We start from the raw sequence: 18,742 nt of genomic DNA on the forward strand, positions 1-18,742 counted from the left end.
TCTATTATGGTTACAGGTTCAAATATGCCTAAAATAAGACTGTTACGGCCCCTGGCCTCTTGAGGCTGTGCAGCCTTGTGTGCTATGCAGATTCAGCATATCAGGTAGAACATCTACCTGATTGGCTGCCGGGAGGCTGCAGAGGAGCTGCGACCTCATTGGACCAGTGGAGGACTGCCACGCCAATCAGAACCCGATGAGGTTCAGCTGCACCACTTGGACTCATTCTTCCAGGGGGAAGACGGCTTGTGAAGTTGTCTTTTCTCCACCGCCTCTGGTGCTTGCTGTTGCATTGGGTTGTTTAAACCAGTTGTGTTTGCTTTGTTTGTTAAGCTGTTTTGCTTTGGTTGAAGCTTGACTTTGTAGTGGCCCATAAGTCATGTTTGGGAGGTTTTGAGGCTCCCTTTGTGGGTACTTTTACTTTCTCTATTAGTCCTGTTGGGTGGTTTGAGTTATCTTTAACCTGACCCATTGAACCTTATGTATTTTCTTTTGTATTCAACATCCCTGAAATCATTAGCCCTTTTCTTTGGTTCTAATAATTAGTTAAGAGTATTGTGTTTGGGTTATTGTAAAACCCTTCCTTTGTAAATAAACCCTTTCACATGCCACCCCACTTATCTGGACACAGTTTTATGTTACCTCCACTGAACCCCTAGACAGAGGGGGTGTAACAAAGACTCTATATCCAAGAAAAATCAACATGAAGTTTGACTCATAAGAAAAACAGAAACAACTCAAGAACTTTATTAATAAACCACTTCAAGACAACTTAGTGTGTCAAAGTGTTTTACAGATCCCACAAAGCAAATAATACAGAGCAGAACAGAATAAAACACTGAGAGCAAAAGCAGAATCAAAGTCAAATAAAGAGCAGACACATAAAAGCGAAAAAGCCAAAAGTTCCAACTGGGAAAAAACAGAAAAACGTGTTTTGAGAGAAGATTGAAAAGCAAAAAGTGAGTTGGCCTGCCTGATATGTAAAGGTAATTAGTTCAATGGTTCTCTGAGCACTGACATCATAAAATATAAAATAAGGCTATATACACCAAACGCCCCTCAGAGCAACTATTGAGCATTTTTCTTAAGGATAAACCTTACACACACACACACACAAGTGCCCTCTCACCTACAGCTGATTGGATCCAGGCACACCACCAGACAGGACACTTTAAAAACAGAACTAGTTAAATTAAGTTTTGTACATTTTTAGGAGTTTATTAATAGTACTGACTGCAGGTACAGACCAAGCAGCAGTTGCACATTTTAGAAGGTCTGTATTTTCTGGACAAAAAAAAAGGCAAGGCTTGACTTGTGTCTCTCCCTGCAGTACCTTCACCCCCCCACAGGTCAGATTCCTCTCCCATGTGGATGACTTTGTGGTTGGGTTTGTTTGTTTGTTTTTTTTTTTAAATGTGACATGCCGGAGAATCTTTTTCCTCAAAGTTTACAACTATGGGTTTCTCTCCTGTGTGGAGTCTCATGTGATTGGTTAAATAACACTTGTTGGAAAATCTTTTACCACATGCATCACAACCAAAAGGTTTTTCCCCTGTGTGGACTCTGATGTGTTTTTTTAAATCTGACTTGTTGGAAAATGTTTTACCACAAGCATCACAACCAAAAGGTTTCTCTCCCATGTGGATTCGTATGTGTCTTTTAAGATGTGACTTGATGGAAAATCTTTTTTCACATGCATCACAGCCAAATGGTTTATCCCCCGTGTGGATTTGTCTGTGTGTTTTTAAACTTGACATGATGGAAAATCGTTTTTCACAAACATCACAACCAAAGGGTTTCTCTCCTGTGTGGCTTCTCACGTGTCTATTTAAATCTGACGGAGAATTAAATTTTTGACCACATACATCACAACCAAAAGGTTTATCTTTTGTGTGCATTCGCGTGTGTAATTTTAAATATGACTTCAGGGAAAATCTTTTACCACAAGCATGACAAACAAAAGGTTTCTCTCCTGTATGGATTGTTATGTGTTTTTTAATGTGTGACATACCAGAAAATCTTTTTCCGCACACATCACAGCTAAATGGTTTCTCTCCTGTATGGAGTCTCATATGTCTGCTTAAATGAGACTTGTCCGAAAATCTTTTACCACATATATCACAACCAAACGGTTTCTCCCCCGTGTGGACTCTGGTGTGTTTTTTTAAATCCGACTTGATGGAAAATTTTCTCCCACAAACATCACAACCAAAAGGTTTTTCTCCTGTGTGGATTCTTGTGTGTCTTTTGAGATGTGACTTGATGGAAAATCTTCTTCCACACACATCACAGCCAAAGGGTTTCTCTCCTGTGTGGCTTCTTGTGTGTGTTTTAAGATGTGACTTGCAGGGAAAACTTCTTCCACAAGCATCACAGGCAAAAGGTTTCTCTCCCGTATGGATTCTTATGTGTGTTTTTAAACGTGACTTGATGGCAAATATTTTTCCACAAGTATCACAATCAAAGGTTTTCTTTTCAATATGGCTTTTCGCGTGTCTATTTAAGCCTGAATTTGAGGAAAATATTTTACCACAAGCATCACAGCCAAAGGATTTCTCCATGTTGTGGACTATTATATTTGATTTTAGACTTTTTTTCCAGTTCGAGTTTTTGCGATCTACAAGATCTTTTTTAACTGAATCCACATTTGAGTCATCCTCTTCAATTTTTACTTTTATATTGTAAACTGAAGTGCTGGTTGGAAAATCTCTGACTTCTGTCTGCTGTTGATGAAAGTGAGAGACTAGAGGTTTCTCTTCATCCTCTTCACTCTTCATATTAACAGTTAATAGAAACTTGGTTTCTTCAGTTTCCTCTTTCAAGTTCAGTTGCTCTCCTTCCTGGCTGGCCCAGATTCTTTCACTTTCCCCCTTTATGTGGAGGAGCTCCAGCTCCTGCTGGTTTACATACAGATTCTGTTCTTCAGGGGCCTCTTTAACATCTGCAGGTGACACAATTACACATGTTATGACCAAGTATAGCTGAACAATGGTAAAACCATGGTAAAAATTAGAATTACAGAAATAAAACTGAAATATTATCAGCTAACAGTAGCAGTACAAATTAGAGAAGCCACAGTAAATACCCCCAGTGTCAATATTTTTTTGACTACTGTTATGTGCTATTCCAGCCTCCCATTAATTTAGAAGCTCAGTATATTACCAGGTCTGCTTTGAAAATATAGTCCTTTATAGATATTACTACTTTTGTCAGTTTCCAGTTATTACAGTAAGCATTGTGGTTTTTTTAAACTAGTGCGTTAACCACACATGACTCATTCCCATAATAACTGTTCACTTTCACATATCAAAGTTGTGCAAAGTAATCACTACAAAAATCTTATAAACGTGGAATATAACCCTCCACCATTGTTTTATCTACATCTGAATGAATTTGGCTCACATGAAGTGAACCGCGCTCATTTTTAGGAGAAGAAGGCCTCGGTAGAAAGAAATAAGACCAGAGTGGATTTGGGAGGTTTTTAAGACGTGATCCACCTGAGGAGCAGAAGAGCAGGTAAGACGGTCTGGCGCATGCGCAGTTATTCAGAAAGGAAGTTGGGGAAACTTTTGGAAAAATCGAGACCCCAGCTTTAAAGCCCAAATCTAAAGAACAAACCTCAAATATATTTTATTAACGTAAAATAGTTCCTGCAAACTACAGATGTTTTCATGCTGCAAGGAGACATCAAAGCCCCAAATTTACAGTGAAATTCTGTATCAGGATGGCAAAAATTAAACGCTTTATGCAAAATCACAGTTCTGTTAATGGATCCTAGCTAACAAAAAAAAAAAAAAAAAAAAAAAAACAGTAGTTGCAACATAAAACAGCAAAAGTAACGTCAAGCATTAGCCTTTAATTTAACATGGCTCTATCTTCATACAGACTAAGATCACCATTTTGTTCAGTTTTTAAAATTTTTCTAAACCTGTTCTAGGTTTCAGGAAAAGGAATAAACACCTTTCAAGCGATCAGGATCACGCATGTGTGAATTGTACTTTCCCTACTGACAACATTTAACCGTTTTTAGTGACTGTGATGCATTCCTAATGCAACATCCATGACGAAGGGAAAAGTTGAGCAGCTTCTGAAGGAAAGGGACGTTTCACTTTGGGATCTCTGGTCGGTTACTGACGAGCCTCCATGAAGGACCGACAGGCGGCGTCACGTCAGCTGCTGTTCAAAACGACCCCGGACCTGAATTAACATCCAATCTGAGAGAACAACGTCTTTTATGGTGTATGTTGTGATTAGAACGTGTAGAAGTGGTCTATCCTGGTCGGACCTACCTACGCAGGAAGTGAGATATGGTGGCAAAGTTACACACTTCTGCTTCAGTTTACGATTAAACCATTTAGTTGGTATTTAACCTGATCAGTAATGCATAACGTGTGAATGTTTTTTTTTTTGTGCGAACACAGCCTGTCACGTCCCCTAAAGCATTTTAATTACACAGAGTAGAAGAAGAGAAAATAAAAAAGAGAAACTGGGATCCAGGTGGAGCCTGGGAACCGATATTCTGATGAATCCAGAGAGTTTTGGCCTTTAGCTGCAACACGGACACAAAGAAAGTAAACACAGCCTTACTGTTGATAGGAGCAGCAGTTAATGGAAAGCTGCTATCAGTCTCCTCCTTCACCAGGAGCTGCTCTCCTTCCTGACGGGCCCCGGGTTCCTCCTGTTCCTCCTTTATGTGGAGGGGCTCTGACTCCTGCTGCTCCCCCTCAGGACTCTGTTCTTCAGGAGCCTCTTCTTTAACATCTGCAGCCAACACTGAAACACATTACATGCTTTATCAACAACTAGATCTTTACAATGTTACAACCATGGAAAAGATTCAGTTTAGAGAAAAACATTTGATCAGCAGAGAAAACTGAACCTGAGGAACTGACAGTATCAACCTAAAAACCACCACTGGTGTCTTTAGTGTCATTCTGTTGTGGAAATTCAATGAAATTATTCTGTTAATTAAAAACTGTTAAATTCTGCATCTGTTATATCCATTTTAAAAACATTAGTAGGTTCTTTATCATTTTAGCCAGTTAAGTTATTAGAGCCACTGCTGGGGGTCCAAAGAGCCACTTGTGGCCCTGAAGCCACGGTTTGCTGTTCAGGCGGACATCTTTGAACTGACAGCAGAAAAACACAATCAGCAGAAAAACATAATCAGACCCTCCACCTCTAAGATGACATGGAGCCACAAACATGGCGGAGTCACTTCTGGGTCATTTAAACGGCAGCAGCCTGTCAAATTCGTTGTTTTCCATTTTTGATGCAGTGTCACTGAGAAACAGCCGTTGCATCATTGATCCAGATACCCAGAACGCACAAAACAATTGTTTTTGTTGCTGTATGAATGGAAACTTCTGTTTTTTTTTCTTTTATTAAACACTTTACAGGAAAAGGGGGAAATCCAGTTGTTTTGCCAGCAGTCCTACAAAAAATGGTTCAACAACAACAACCAAACTATATTTTCTTTGTTTTTCTAACTTGAATAAGATAAATATTACAGTTGACTATAAAGGCATAATTCAATAATCAGACTCACATCCAGGCAATAAAAACACCTCAGATTGTCATTACTCTACGTCAGGGATGTTAGACTTATTTCTATATTTGGCCACTTGTGTTTCGTCAAGTCTTTAAAAACGTCCGGTTGCACCTGCATAGACGAAACTTTTGATTTTATAATTAATCACAAAGAGCACTTTGCTCTGGTATCATAAATTTAGTCCCATTTATTTAAGGTTATCAAATAAACTAACTAGTCTATAAAAGACCAATCGTTTCAAGTTAAAACCTACGAAAAATATTAGTTCAATACTTTGTCACATTTGATAAAGACAGAACGATAATAAGCAAATCTTCTTATAAAAACAGAAAAAAGTGGAGTAGCCGTATCATCTATGCTAGCATCAACAGCTAAAGTCAATACCAGGGAACAGAGCGCCACTCTGGTCACTCTGGTCAACGTTTCTGTAAGATTTCAGCTGCAGAGGCAGTGGAGGACAGGATGGTCGAAGTTTCCTGAGTGGTAAAGTGACGCTAGCAGCGTGACCGCTAACGCGGGCTAATGCTAGTAGTAGCGCTAACAAACGCTAAACGCTGCGGTTGGCCTGGAGGCGTGAGACGGACTGAGAAGCTTTCAGACCCAAACGGTTGCTATGATGACGGAAGTTTGTACTATTTGAACCAGTAGGAGCATTAAGTTAATTGTCCAGGACTCACTGCTGGTTTTCCAGACCACAGGTCAGAACCTTAGTCGTCACCTTTCAGAGCAGCAGGTTTAACCACCGCCCTGACCAGACATTGTTTCTCCTCTATTGAGCTCTTCTGTGAGTAATTACGCATGTTTAGAAGAAATCAGACCAGAGAACGTAGAGTCGGACAGAACTGACATTTTTCTGATGGGAAGCTGATGAATCCAGAGAGTTTTGGCTTTTAGCTGCAACACGGACACAAAGAAAGTAAACACAGCCTTACTGTTGATAGGAGCAGCAGTTAATGGAAAGCTGCTATCAGTCTCCTCCTTCACCAGGAGCTGCTCTCCTTCCTGACGGGCCCCGGGTTCCTCCTGTTCCTCCTTTATGTGGAGGGGCTCTGACTCCTGCTGCTCCCCCTCAGGACTCTGTTCTTCAGGAGCCTCTTCTTTAACATCTGCAGCCAACACTGAAACACATTACATGCTTTATCAACAACTAGATCTGGACAACGTTCCAACCATGCCAGCAGACTGGGAGCTCCACGCCGCTGTGCGCCGTCCTGGTGAACGCTCGCTCACTTTCTGATCACACCTTTGTTCTCAACCACTTCATCTTAACACACCAGCTGGATTTCCTCATGCTGACGGAGACCTGGACCAAACCAGGTGATAACAGCTTTCTCAGAGCTCCTCCCCCTGGCTTTTCCTTTCTGAACAACCAAGACTTCCAGGCTGTGGAGGTGGGTTTGCCACTGAATACAACCAGGCCATCAGCTGCTGCTCCAGTCCATCCAAGAGCTACAGCAGCTTTGAGCAGCAATTTAAAAAAAAAAAAAAAAAAAAAAAAAAAAAAAAAAAAAAAAAAAATGAAGTGGTACAGGAGCAGCATATAGTTTTCACAGGCCTTGATCGCCCTCCTGTGGCTATAGATGGTAATGTTTACTACTTGGTTCACGATGCCCAGTATGATTTACCATTTAAAGTTTTTTTTATATATATATATATATATATATATATATATATATATATATATATATATATATATATATATATATATATATATATATATATATATATATATAGCCCAGTATTTATTTTATTGACACATTAATTTCTGTATGCATTCTGAATTATGACAGGATTGGACCTCCATAGAGTGTGCTGCATGCATCAGCTACCTTAGCATGTAGCAGCACAGCAGCTAATGCTAGCTTAGCATGTAGCATCACAGCAGCTAATGCTAGCTTAGCATGAAAGCACCGCCAGGCTTAGCCAGTTTTCTGGGGGAAAGCCTGCAACGAGTTGTGATGAAGAGGAGGAATCCATCAGCTGCTGAAAACGGCTCCTAAACTTTAGCTCCATCCACACAGTTAGCATGAAGAAGGAAATCTCCAAACCTGATGGGTGCAGCAGAACTCTGGGCTGGAAAACATCCCCCATCATTGGTGTCTCCTCTGCTGCGTCCTGCCGCTCTTTGAGCTCCTGCTTCCCTCCAGTTTCTCCGCTGTGCCTCCAGCTGCTGGACTTCTTTCCAGACTTCATCACCTGCAGCAGCTGCTGCTCTCTTCCAGCTTCTGGACTCACAGCAGAACAACAAAGAACCCGGAAGCGATCAACGCGCCTGCGCTGTTGGGAAGAGGGGCGTCACCATGGCTACGTGTTTAACTTAGTGCTGTACTTGTGGAAAACAGGATCCAGTCTAAAGACATTCAGTTACCTGATCTTACCCTAATAGAAGTTTTTTTGTTTTTGTTTGTATGGTTACGAAAATTCCTTTCTGATCACCGTTCAGTTGCTCCAACAGTTCTGGAAATAACTACTTCCAGCTTTTATCATTAAATTCTGCTGTTGTGATCTAAAGTACAATCCCTGCTCACTAAATCAGTCCAGAACAGGAAAGTTTCTAAGAATCAGAGGCGTGGCTTACAGATAACATTTTATTATGTTCATCTTATAGACATAACCTTGATTTGAGATCTAATGCAGACTCAACAATATAAATATTGTAAAAGACAAAGAATAAAAGACAACAGTTATGCCAGTCCTGAGAACTGATGAAACTGAGATTACCCAGAGGGAGGAATACTACAAAAAAAATTTAAAAAAATAAAAAAATAAAAAAATCAGAAAGTCAAGTAAAAGCACCTTCTCTATGTGTTCCCCAACAAACCAGCCACACAAAGGAGACAATAATAACAATAATAATAATATAAAACTCCCCTTCAGTATTAGAAACATCTGAGTTCAGGGACGGCATTCTGCCTCCTGAGATCATTTAAAAAAGGGAAAAACATGTAAATGTATTTTAGATCACAGTCAGAAGTGCTCTAAAGACAAACTAGAAACAGTAACAGGTCAACCAACCTTCAAAGAGAACAAAGTGTTAGACCAGCACCCTAAATAAAAAGAAAAACACAAAATAATTATCCTCCTGCTAAATGAAAACAATGCCATCTTTATTTATAAAGTGCTTAAAAACAGCCAACAGCTGCAACAAAGTGTCGTACATCGCTACAAGGTAAAACATATCCATTAAAAAAAAAAAAATGAAAATAATGCTTGAAAGATTGAATAAAATAAATGAAAAGTCTCACTAGTGGTAAAAGCCAAAGAATAGTGGGTTTTAAGGCCTTCAGGATATGAAATAATTTATACTATAGATATTAGTTATTAAAAGGAGTATTTGACCATTTCTGAATCCATGTGCTGGATGTTTGCATGAGACCAACAAAGTCAGAAACACGCCTCAGCCATGTTTACTAGAGGCTGATTGATGTTTTCTGCTCATAAATTTGTTTTTTGTCTTGTCGTATCGGCTGATGCATCAGCGCGTTCAGCTATATTTATCCATAAATCCTGATGAATCCAATTAGTTACTTCGACTGCAGTCATGTCTTGATGACATCAAAAGCTGGATGACTTTAAATTTCCTGCATTTAAATTCTGACAAGACAGAAGTTGTAATCTTTGGACCAAAGTACTCAAAAAATAAACTTCTTAATCAGGATGGCATTAATTTGTTCTCTGGTAATAAAGTAAAAAATCTTGGTGTTATTTTTGACCAAGACATGTCATTTAAATCCCATATTAAACAGGTTTCCAGAGTTTCCTTTTTTCACCTCCGGAATATCGCCAAAATTAGAAACATTCTGTCCAGGAGTGATGCTGAAAAACTAGTCCATGCATTTGTTACTTCAAGGCTGGACTATTGTAATTCTTTACTATCAGGAATTCCACAAAATGCAGTTCAAAGCCTTCAGCTGATCCAAAATGCTGCAGCAAGAGTTCTGATGAAAATCAATAAGAGGGATCACATTTCTCCTATTTTAGCTTCCCTTCATTGGCTTCCTGTTAAATCAAGAATAGAATTTAAAATTCTTCTTCTAACGTATAAAGGCCTTAATAATCAAGCTCCATCATATATCAGAGCTCTGATTACCCCGTATGTTCCTAACAGAGCACTTCGCTCTCAGACCGCAGGTCTGCTGGTGGTTCCTAGAGTCTCTAAAAGTAGAATGGGAGGCAGATCCTTTAGCTATCAGGCTCCTCTCCTGTGGAACCAACTCCCAGTTTTGGTCCGTGAGGCAGACACCCCGTCTACTTTTAAGACTAATCTTAAAACTTTCCTTTGTGACAAAGCTTCTAGTCAGAGTGGCTCATGTTACCCTGAGCTATCTCTATAGTTATGCTGCTATAGGCCTAGGCTGCTGGAGGACATCAGAGAGAGAGAAGACAAGTCGTTGGGAGCTTGAGCACGAAGGTGCTGTGGAACGGGATCTGAAGTGGGACACAGGAGACACTTTGTTGGCGACGGGAAAAAGCTGTCAGAGACAGCGGCCAACTGAGGTGTACCACACTAGGTTAACACTCTGGAGTTGTTCTGGCAGCTTTCCACTTAAATACTCCCACCGACCTAAAATTAGGTCGCTAAACAGTATAAAATATCCAAGGCTGCACTTAAATTATGTTTAGAATTTGTTGATAATTATCGATACGATTAAAATTTTATCTATATGCTTTTTCTATATTGTGCAGCCCTAATTACAACTGATAATCTTCATAATCAAACAGGTATAATCGCATAACTAATCTCTGAAGAAGAATCATAAAAAGGCCTCTGTGAGAGGGAGGGAGGACCGGCCTCCAGAAAACTGTCCTGTCAGCGTTAATCATCTTCTGCAGGGCTGAACGAGGCGCTGCAGAAAAAGGACAAACCTAGATGCAAACCCTCCCTAGATAACTGAAATAAATCTGCTCTGACTCCACATATCAGGTATCGGTTTGCCTAATGTTAAAATAATCAGCATCTGCCTAAAAAAAAAAAGAAAAAAAAAAAAGAAACTGGATGTTCTCTCATAGCTTGCCTCCATCAGAGCACACAGAAAAGAAAATCACTGTTACAGAACCAGTCTGCTCTTTAACTCAGATCAGCATCCTGAGCCAGAACCTCTGAACACCAGAAGAAAGCAGATTAATGTTTGACAAACATCTTCACCAGCGATTTAGTTGCTCAGCAGCGACATGTGGACGGGGCGGCCCTCAGCAGAAGGTTTCCTGCAGGTACAGGAAAGATGAACAGAGAGGTGTTGGTTTCACAGAGCTCCATCTGCTGCTAACAGCCTCACATCAACGTGTTTTTATCCATAAACCGGCTGATCAGTCAAGTTTTACAGAAACACCATTAAGTTCACCAGCCTCTAAATCTGCCATCTTCAGAGGATTTAGGGAAAAGAATCTGTTCTTAGTTCTTTTTGCTCTCCACAAAGAGTTTGAGGTTAAAGCCTCTTGAGATTTCCCCATTTCTAATGTTACAGCAATGGTGTGAGTTTGCCTCCATTCCTCTCCTTGGCAGGCAGGTCCTGTTCAGGTGACGTCTTGATAAGCAGTTACCAGGCCTGGGTGTAGGTTTGGGTTAATTTCTACCTTTTAAAAAAAAAAAAAAAAAAAAAAAAAAAAAAAAAATCTAAAGTTGCCTTTTATTCTCAGTCTTTGTGTTTAAAGGTTTTGGGCTGCTCTTAGTCTGATCCCTCACCTAGGACCTCTTTGCCATGGAGACCTTACAAGGATATAAAGCCTCTCATAGCGTAGCTCCTAGGACCAAAGGGACACTCAAACCCCTCCACCACGATAAGGTGGCAGCCCACGGAGGGGAAAATTTAAGTTTGGAGTTTTTATTTTTTTTGGTTTGATAAAATGTACCACTTTTATATATTGTGTGATTGTTTTAAAGCCCTTTTTGGTTGGTGAGTGTGTTGTTTTTTTTGTAAAGCTGCACTGTTTGTGACAGCGCAGCAAACCACAAAGAAGGATTTTAAGCACAGCAGAATCTTCTCAGCTCAGACTGTCAGAGAGAGAAAGCTTCAGCCTTCATCAGCAGCAGCAGCTCCTACCTTTAGACGTCTTGTTGTCTCTCCTACCTTTGAAGATCAGTCCAACAGCTTGATTGCAGAGATCCTCTTAGTGTCCATTAAAAAACAATTGATAAGACAATGAAAATGGTGGGTTTTTTTAAAGCCTGTTTTTAGGTTTGTTGGGCTTTTTTTTTAAAGCCTGTTTTTAGGTTTGTTGGGCTTTTTTTTTAAAGCCTTTTTTTAAGGTTTGTTGGGCTTTTTTTTAAAGCCTTTTTTTAGGTTTGTTGGGCTTTTTTTTAAAGCCTTTTTTTTAGGTTTGTTGGGCTTTTTTTAAAGCCTTTTTTTTAGGTTTCTTGGGCTTTTTTGAAGCCTTTTTTTTTAGGTTTCTTGGGCTTTTTTTTAAAAGCCTTTTTTAGGTTTGTTGGGCTTTTTTTAAAAGCCTTTTTTAGGTTTGTTGGGCTTTTTTTAAAAGCCTTTTTTAGGTTTGTTGGGCTTTTTTTAAAAGCCTTTTTTAGGTTTGTTGGGCTTTTTTTAAAAGCCTTTTTTAGGTTTGTTGGGCTTTTTTTTAAAGCCTTTTTTTTTTAGGTTTGTTGGGCTTTTTTGAAGCCTTTTTTTTAGGTTTGTTGGGCTTTTTTGAAGCCCATTTTGTTTTGGTGTTTTGTTTTTTAAAAGCCCTTCACGTCAACTTTCTTCCAGTGACGTTTACAATAAATCACATTCACCTACTTGATCAGAGACTGAAAACCATTAAGAGAACATCCACCATGTACCTTTGTTACCAGTTTCCTTTTACTCCAGTATTTGAGACTCATTGGTTGGAGACCGGCTACAGGAAGTAGCAAACCACTGTTCCTGCTTTTGGGTTTAGAGTCCATTCCCATTCCCAACACGTTGCTGTCCACATTCCTCACTAGTTTCCTTCCATCTGGTGACTTCCAAGTCTTCATCTTGACAATTCAAGATTGTCATTTCCATTTCTTCTTAATCCATATGTCATCCATGAGCTCATACCTAAAATTTCATTATCCATCACCATCGATGATATCTTTAATGTGATATCCTGCCCCAAGCAGCTCATCCAGTTAGTGTACTTCCTTTGTTGCATGATTAGTACACCCTTTAAAGAAAAGGCTATAATCCTGAAGAATGTTTCCATCATCATGTATTTACCTGAAGGCAATGAGAAAGTTGTTGCTGTCAGCACGTGGAACCTCCAGTCCATTACCAAATCTCGAGCAACCTTTACTGACAACTACAATTTGCACTGTAATTGAAATTCCAGTACAACCGTCCATCACACACATTTTTTGGGGGGGGGGGGGGGGGGGGGGGGTGGAGGGGATTGGGGGAAGAAAGGTTGACTGAGGTCTTGCGTTGCCAAAGAATGCTGCAGTCAGGTGCATTCCTGACGCCGTTTCCACAGGGCGCTGCCTTTAACGCTGTGGAAAGATGAGAGCCATGTTTGGGGGGGGGGGGGGGGGGGGAGAGGAAACAAAGGGAAATTTCACATTTTGTCCATTTTCCAGGATACAGTCTGAGACATCACAAAAGCTGAGCATGAGAAAAGCACATGAGACGACATTTCAGCAGAGGGTTTCATTGGAGGCCTTTGGTGTTGCAGTCTAAGTCCATGTAGATTATGGCCGTCAGTTGTGAGTGACTGAGTGTGTGCAGTTTGTCCATGAACGCTGTCCAGAGTCCATTGTCATTCATATGATGAAAGTTTTTAAATCAACCAGCGCCACAGTTCTTAACACATCCACAGGGGGAGGAGGGAGAGGGGGGCAGTTCTGTGTCATCTCACCATAACATCCAGGGGAGTTTAGATAAGTGGGGAAGCCTAAATCCAAATACACTTTGTTTTAAAAACAAGCTGCACATTTCCTCAGCTTTCCGTCTTTTGTCGCTGGCTCCATGTGGCGAATCCAAAATTCCAAATTTGTTGGGCTTTTTCCACATTTCACATCCAGATTTATCCCATCTCTCCTCTGAGTTCAACCACTGTATCCAGCTTACGGTTCTGCTCGTTCACAGCCTTAGTGATCGCCTCATAAGCGGCAGGCAGCCTGATCATGGCCATCATTTCCACAGACATCCTCTGAAGTTGCTGATGCATCAGAAATCCTCCGAATCCAAATAGAAGAAATCCAAGTAGCATGAATCCAAACATGTATACGTCTTAAACGTCCTCGACTGACAAACCGAAAGACATACCAACCTCCACCTTTCCCAGGAGTCTAGGGTGTATCCTACGAAGTGTGCCCCATCAGGACAGGACGGGTCCCCTTTAACTGCCTTCCTGCCAAAAGATGTACCAATTGAGAGAGAGACCAGGTGACCAGATCCATAGTTTCCAGAGTTCAGATGATATGAAGAGAGCTCAGAAAGACAAGACACAGCAGGTGGAGGAGGGGTTGGGGGCAGGACAAGGAAATGCGACTGCCTCCACTGAGAGAGCAGAAAATCTCCTCTGCATGTTTTGCTCCTCTGAAACTATTCAAATCCATCAACTGTGAACAAACTTGTTCCGATGGCCATTCAGTGGATTACATTTTTTTTGTGTAGACTGATGGTTTTACCAGTAATATCCTCGTTTTCTTTGGTGTCCTGATGTCGTCCAGTAATTAGTTGCAGTCATAAGTTCATGAGATGAGATTGGATGCCATCTCTCCATCAAAACAAGAAACATCACATGGTGTTTATTGGATACAGAGGTCCTTGGGACATTTAAGCCTTTTTTAGGTTTGTTGGGCTTTTTTTTAAAGCCTTTTTTAGGTTTGTTGGGCTTTTTTTAAGGCCCATTTTTGTTTTGGTGTTTTTTTTTTTTTTTTTTTAAAAGCCCTTCACGTCAACTTTCTTCCAGTGACGTTTACAATAAATCACATTCACCTACTTGATCAGAGACCGAAAACTATTCAGAGAACATCCACCATGTACCTTTGTTACCAGTTTCCTTTTACTCCAGTATTTGAGACTCATTGGTTGGAGACCGGCTACAGGAAGTAGCAAACCACTGTTCCTGCTTCTGGGTTTAGAGTCCACTCCCATTCCCAACACGTTGCTGTCCACATTCCTCACTAGTTTCCTTCCATCTGGTGACTTCCAAGTCTTCATCTTGACAATTCAAGATTTTCATTTCCATTTCTTCTTAATCCATACGTCATCCATGAGCTCATGCCTAAAATTTCATTATCCATTGACAAGTCTTTAATGGGATATCCTGGTAGCTCATCCAGTTAGCGTACTTTGTTGCATTAGCACATCCTTTAAGGAAAAGGCTTTAATCCTGAAGAATGTTTCCATCTGAATTTACCTGAAGGCAATGAGAAAGTTGTTGCTGTCAGCACGTGGAACCTCCAGTCCATTACCAAATCTCAACTACAATTTGCATTGTAATTGAAATTCCAGTACAACCGTCCATCACACACACATTTTTGGGGGGGAGGGGGGGTGGGTGGAAGGGATTGGGGAAGAAAGGTTGACTGAGGTCTTGCGTTGCCAAAGAACGCTGCAGTCAGGCGCATTCCTGATGCTGTTTCCACAGGGCGCTGCCTTTAACTCTGTGGAAAGATGGGAGCCATGTTTGGGGAGGGAGAGGAAACAAAGGGATATTTTACATTTTGTCCATTTTCAGGATACAGTCTGAGACATCACAAAAGCTGAGCATGAGAAAAGCACATGAGACGACATTTCAGCAGAGGGTTTCATTGGAGGCCTTTGGTGTCACAGTCTAAATCCATGTAGATTATGGCCGTCAGTTGTGAGTGACTGAGTGTGTGCAGTTTGTCCATGAACGCTGTCCAGAGTCCATTGTCCTTCATATGATGAAAGTTTTTAAATCAACCGGCACCACAGTTCTTACGTGTCCACAGGGGGACGAGGGAGAGGGGGGGGCAGTTCTGTGTCATCTCACCATAACATCCAGGGGAGTTTAGATAAGTGGGGGAGCCTAAATCCAAATACACTTTTTCTTGAGAAGCAAGCTGCACATTTCCCTCAGCTTTCAGTCGCTGGCTCCATGTGGCGAATCCAATACTCCAAATTTGTTGGGCTTTTTCCACGTTTCACATCCAGATTTATCCCATCTCTCCTCTGAGTTCAACCACCACATCCAGCTCACGGTTCTGCTCGTTCACAGCCTTAGTGATCGCCTCATAAGCGGCCGGCAGCCTGATCATGGCCATGTTTGCCACAGACATCCTCTGAAGTTGCTGATGCATCAGAAATCCTCCAAATCCAAATAGAAGAAATCCAAGTAGCATGAATCCAAACATGTATACGTCTTAAATGTCCTCGACTGACAAATCGAAAGACATACCAACCTCCACCTTTCCCAGGAGTCTAGGGTGTATCCTACGAAGTGTGTCCCATCAGGACAGGACGGGTCCCCTTTACCTGCTTTACCGCCAAAAGATGTATCAATTGAGAGAGAGACCAGGTGACCAGATCCATAGTTTCCAGAGTTCAGATGATATGAAGAGAGCTCAGAAAGACAAGACACAGCAGGTGGAGGAGGGGTTGGGGGCAGGACGAGGAAATGCGACTGCCTCCACTGAGAGAGCAGAAAATCTCCTCTGCATGTTTTGCTCCTCTGAAACGATTCAAATCCATCAACTGAACAAACTTGTTCCGATGGCCATTCAGTGGATTACATTTTTTTGGTATAGACTGATGATTTTACCAGTAATGTCCTCGTTTTCTTTGGTGTCCTGATGTCGTCCAGTAATTAGTTGCAGTCATAAGTTCATGAGCTGTGATTGGATGCCATCTCTCCATCAAAACAAGAAACATATGGTGTTTATTGGATACAGAGGTCCTTGGGACATTTAAGCCTTTTTTTTTTGGTTTGTTGGGCTTTTTTTTTAAAGCCTTTTTTTGGTTTGTTGGGCTTTTTTTTAAAGCCTTTTTTTGGTTTGTTGGGCTTTTTTTTAAAGCCTTTTTTTGGTTTGTTGGGCTTTTTTTTAAAGCCTTTTTTGTTTGTTGGGCTTTTTTTAAGGCCCATTTTTGTTTTGGTGTTTTTTTTTTTGTTTGTTTTTTTACAGCCCTTCACGTCAACTTTCTTCCAGTGACGTTTACAATAGATCACATTCACCGACTTGATCAGAGACCGAAAACCATTCAGAGAACATCCACCATGTACCTTTGTTACCAGTTTCCTTTTACTCCAGTATTTGAGACTCATTGGTTTGAGACCGGCTACAGGAAGTAGCAAACCACTGTTCCTGCTTTTGGGTTTAGAGTCCACTCCCCACACGTTGCCGTCCACATTCCTCACCATCGACAAATCCTTAATGTGATATCCTGCCCCAAGCAGCTCATCCAGGTAGCGTACTTCCTTTGTTGCATTAGCACATCCTTTAAGGAAAAGGCTATAATCCTGAAGAATGTTTCCATCTGAATTTACCTGAAGGCAATGAGACAGTTGTTGCTGTCAGCATGTGGAACCTCCAGTCCATTACCTGTAAATGAAATTCCAGTTACAGTACAACCATCCATCACACACATTTTTTTGGGGGGGGGGGGGGGGGGAATTGGGGGAAGAAAGGTTGACTGAGGGTCTTGCGTTGCCAAAGAACGCTGCAGTCAGGCACATTCCTGATGCTGTTTCCACAGGGCGCTGCCTTTAACTCTGTGGAAAGATAGGAGCCATGTTTGGGGAGGGAGAGGAAACAAAGAGATATTTCACATTTTGTCCATTTTCAGGATACAGTCTGAGACATCACAAAAGCTGAGCATGAGAAAAGCACATGAGACGACATTTCAGCAGAGGGTTTCATTGGAGGCCTTTGGTGTCGCAGTCTAAGTCCATGTAGATTATGGCCGTCAGTTGTGAGTGACTGAGCGTGTGCAGTTTGTCCATGAACGCTGTCCAGAGTCCATTGTCCTTATGATGCAAAGTTTTTAATCAGGACGAGGAAATGCGACTGCCTCCACTGAGAGAGCAGAAAATCTCCTCTGCATGTTTTGCTCCTCTGAAACGATTCAAATCCATCAACTGTGAACCAACTTGTTCCGATGGCCATTCAGTGGATTACATTTTTTGGTATAGACTGATGATTTTACCAGTAATGTCCTCGTTTTCTTTGGTGTCCTGATGTCGTCCAGTTATTAGTTGCAGTCATAAGTTCATGAGATGTGATTGGATGCCATCTCTCCAAAACAAGAAACATCACATGGTGTTTATTGGATACAGAGGTCCTTGGGACATTTAATCCTTTTTTAGGTTTGTTGGGCTTTTTTTTTTAAAGCCTTTTTTAGGTTTGTTGGGCTTTTTTTTAAAGGCCCGTTTTTGTTTTGGTGTTTTAAGTTTTGTTTTTTAAAAGCCCTTCACGTCAACTTTCTTCCAGTGACGTTTACAATAAATCACATTCACCTACTTGATCAGAGACCGAAAACCATTAAGAGAACATCCACCATGTACCTTTGTTACCAGTTTCCTTTTACTCCAGTATTTGAGACTCATTGGTTGGAGACCGGCTACAGGAAGTAGAAGTGTCATTTCCATTTCTTCTTAATCCATACGTCATCCATGAGCTCATGCCTAAAATTTCATTATCCATCACCATCGACAAATCTTTAATGTGATATCCTGCCCCAAGCAGCTCATCCAGTTAGCGTACTTCTTTTGTTGCATTAGCACATCCTTTAAGGAAAAGGCTATAATCCTGAAGAATGTTTCCATCTGAATTTACCTGAAGGCAATGAGAAAGTTGTTGCTGCTTCCACAGGGCGCTGCCTTTAACTCTGTGGAAAGATAGGAGCCATGTTTGGGGGGGAAGAGGAAACAAAGAGATATTTCACATTTTGTCCATTTTCCAGGATACAGTCTGAGACACCACAAAAGCTGAGCATGAGAAAAGCACACGAGACGACATTTCAGCAGAGGGTTTCATTGGAGGCCTTTGGTGTTGCAGTCTAAGTCCATGTAGATTATGGCCGTCAGTTGTGAGTGACTGAGTGTGTGCAGTTTGTCCATGAACGCTGTCCAGAGTCCATTGTCCTTATGATGGAAAGTTTTTAATCAGGACGAGGAAATGCGACTGCCTCCACTGAGAGAGCAGAAAATCTCCTCTGCATGTTTTGCTCCTCTGAAACGATTCAAATCTATCAACTGAACAAACTTGTTCCGATGGCCATTCAGTGGGTTACATTTTTTTGGTATAGACTGAGTTTTACCAGTAATGTCCTC

General features: G+C 41.0%; 2 protein-coding genes across 10 annotated transcripts in view; both read right to left on the minus strand.

The window, feature by feature from the left end:
• LOC110367769 (zinc finger protein 239-like) overlaps positions 1-18,742 on the minus strand; it is a 577,202-nt gene that overhangs the window by 167,227 nt on the left and 391,233 nt on the right. The window lies entirely within an intron of this gene.
• On the minus strand, positions 723-6,520 carry LOC105923965 (gastrula zinc finger protein XlCGF57.1-like). 2 transcript variants are annotated; one of them, XM_036132319.1, is made up of 3 exons: positions 6,484-6,520; positions 4,748-4,761; positions 723-2,930 (listed from the first exon to the last, which is right to left on the minus strand). In XM_036132319.1, exon 3 carries the CDS (start codon positions 2,775-2,777, stop codon positions 1,410-1,412), a length of 1,368 nt encoding a protein of 455 aa, XP_035988212.1. In that variant the 5' UTR covers positions 2,778-2,930; positions 4,748-4,761; positions 6,484-6,520; the 3' UTR covers positions 723-1,409. The 2 variants fall into 2 exon arrangements, with proteins under 2 accessions (XP_035988212.1, XP_035988211.1); XM_036132318.1 differs by lacking the exon at positions 4,748-4,761 and having other exon boundaries at positions 723-2,941; positions 6,484-6,519.

This window comes from Fundulus heteroclitus, unplaced genomic scaffold, assembly GCF_011125445.2.
Source record: "Fundulus heteroclitus isolate FHET01 unplaced genomic scaffold, MU-UCD_Fhet_4.1 scaffold_49, whole genome shotgun sequence".
NCBI classification, from domain to species: domain Eukaryota; kingdom Metazoa; phylum Chordata; class Actinopteri; order Cyprinodontiformes; family Fundulidae; genus Fundulus; species Fundulus heteroclitus.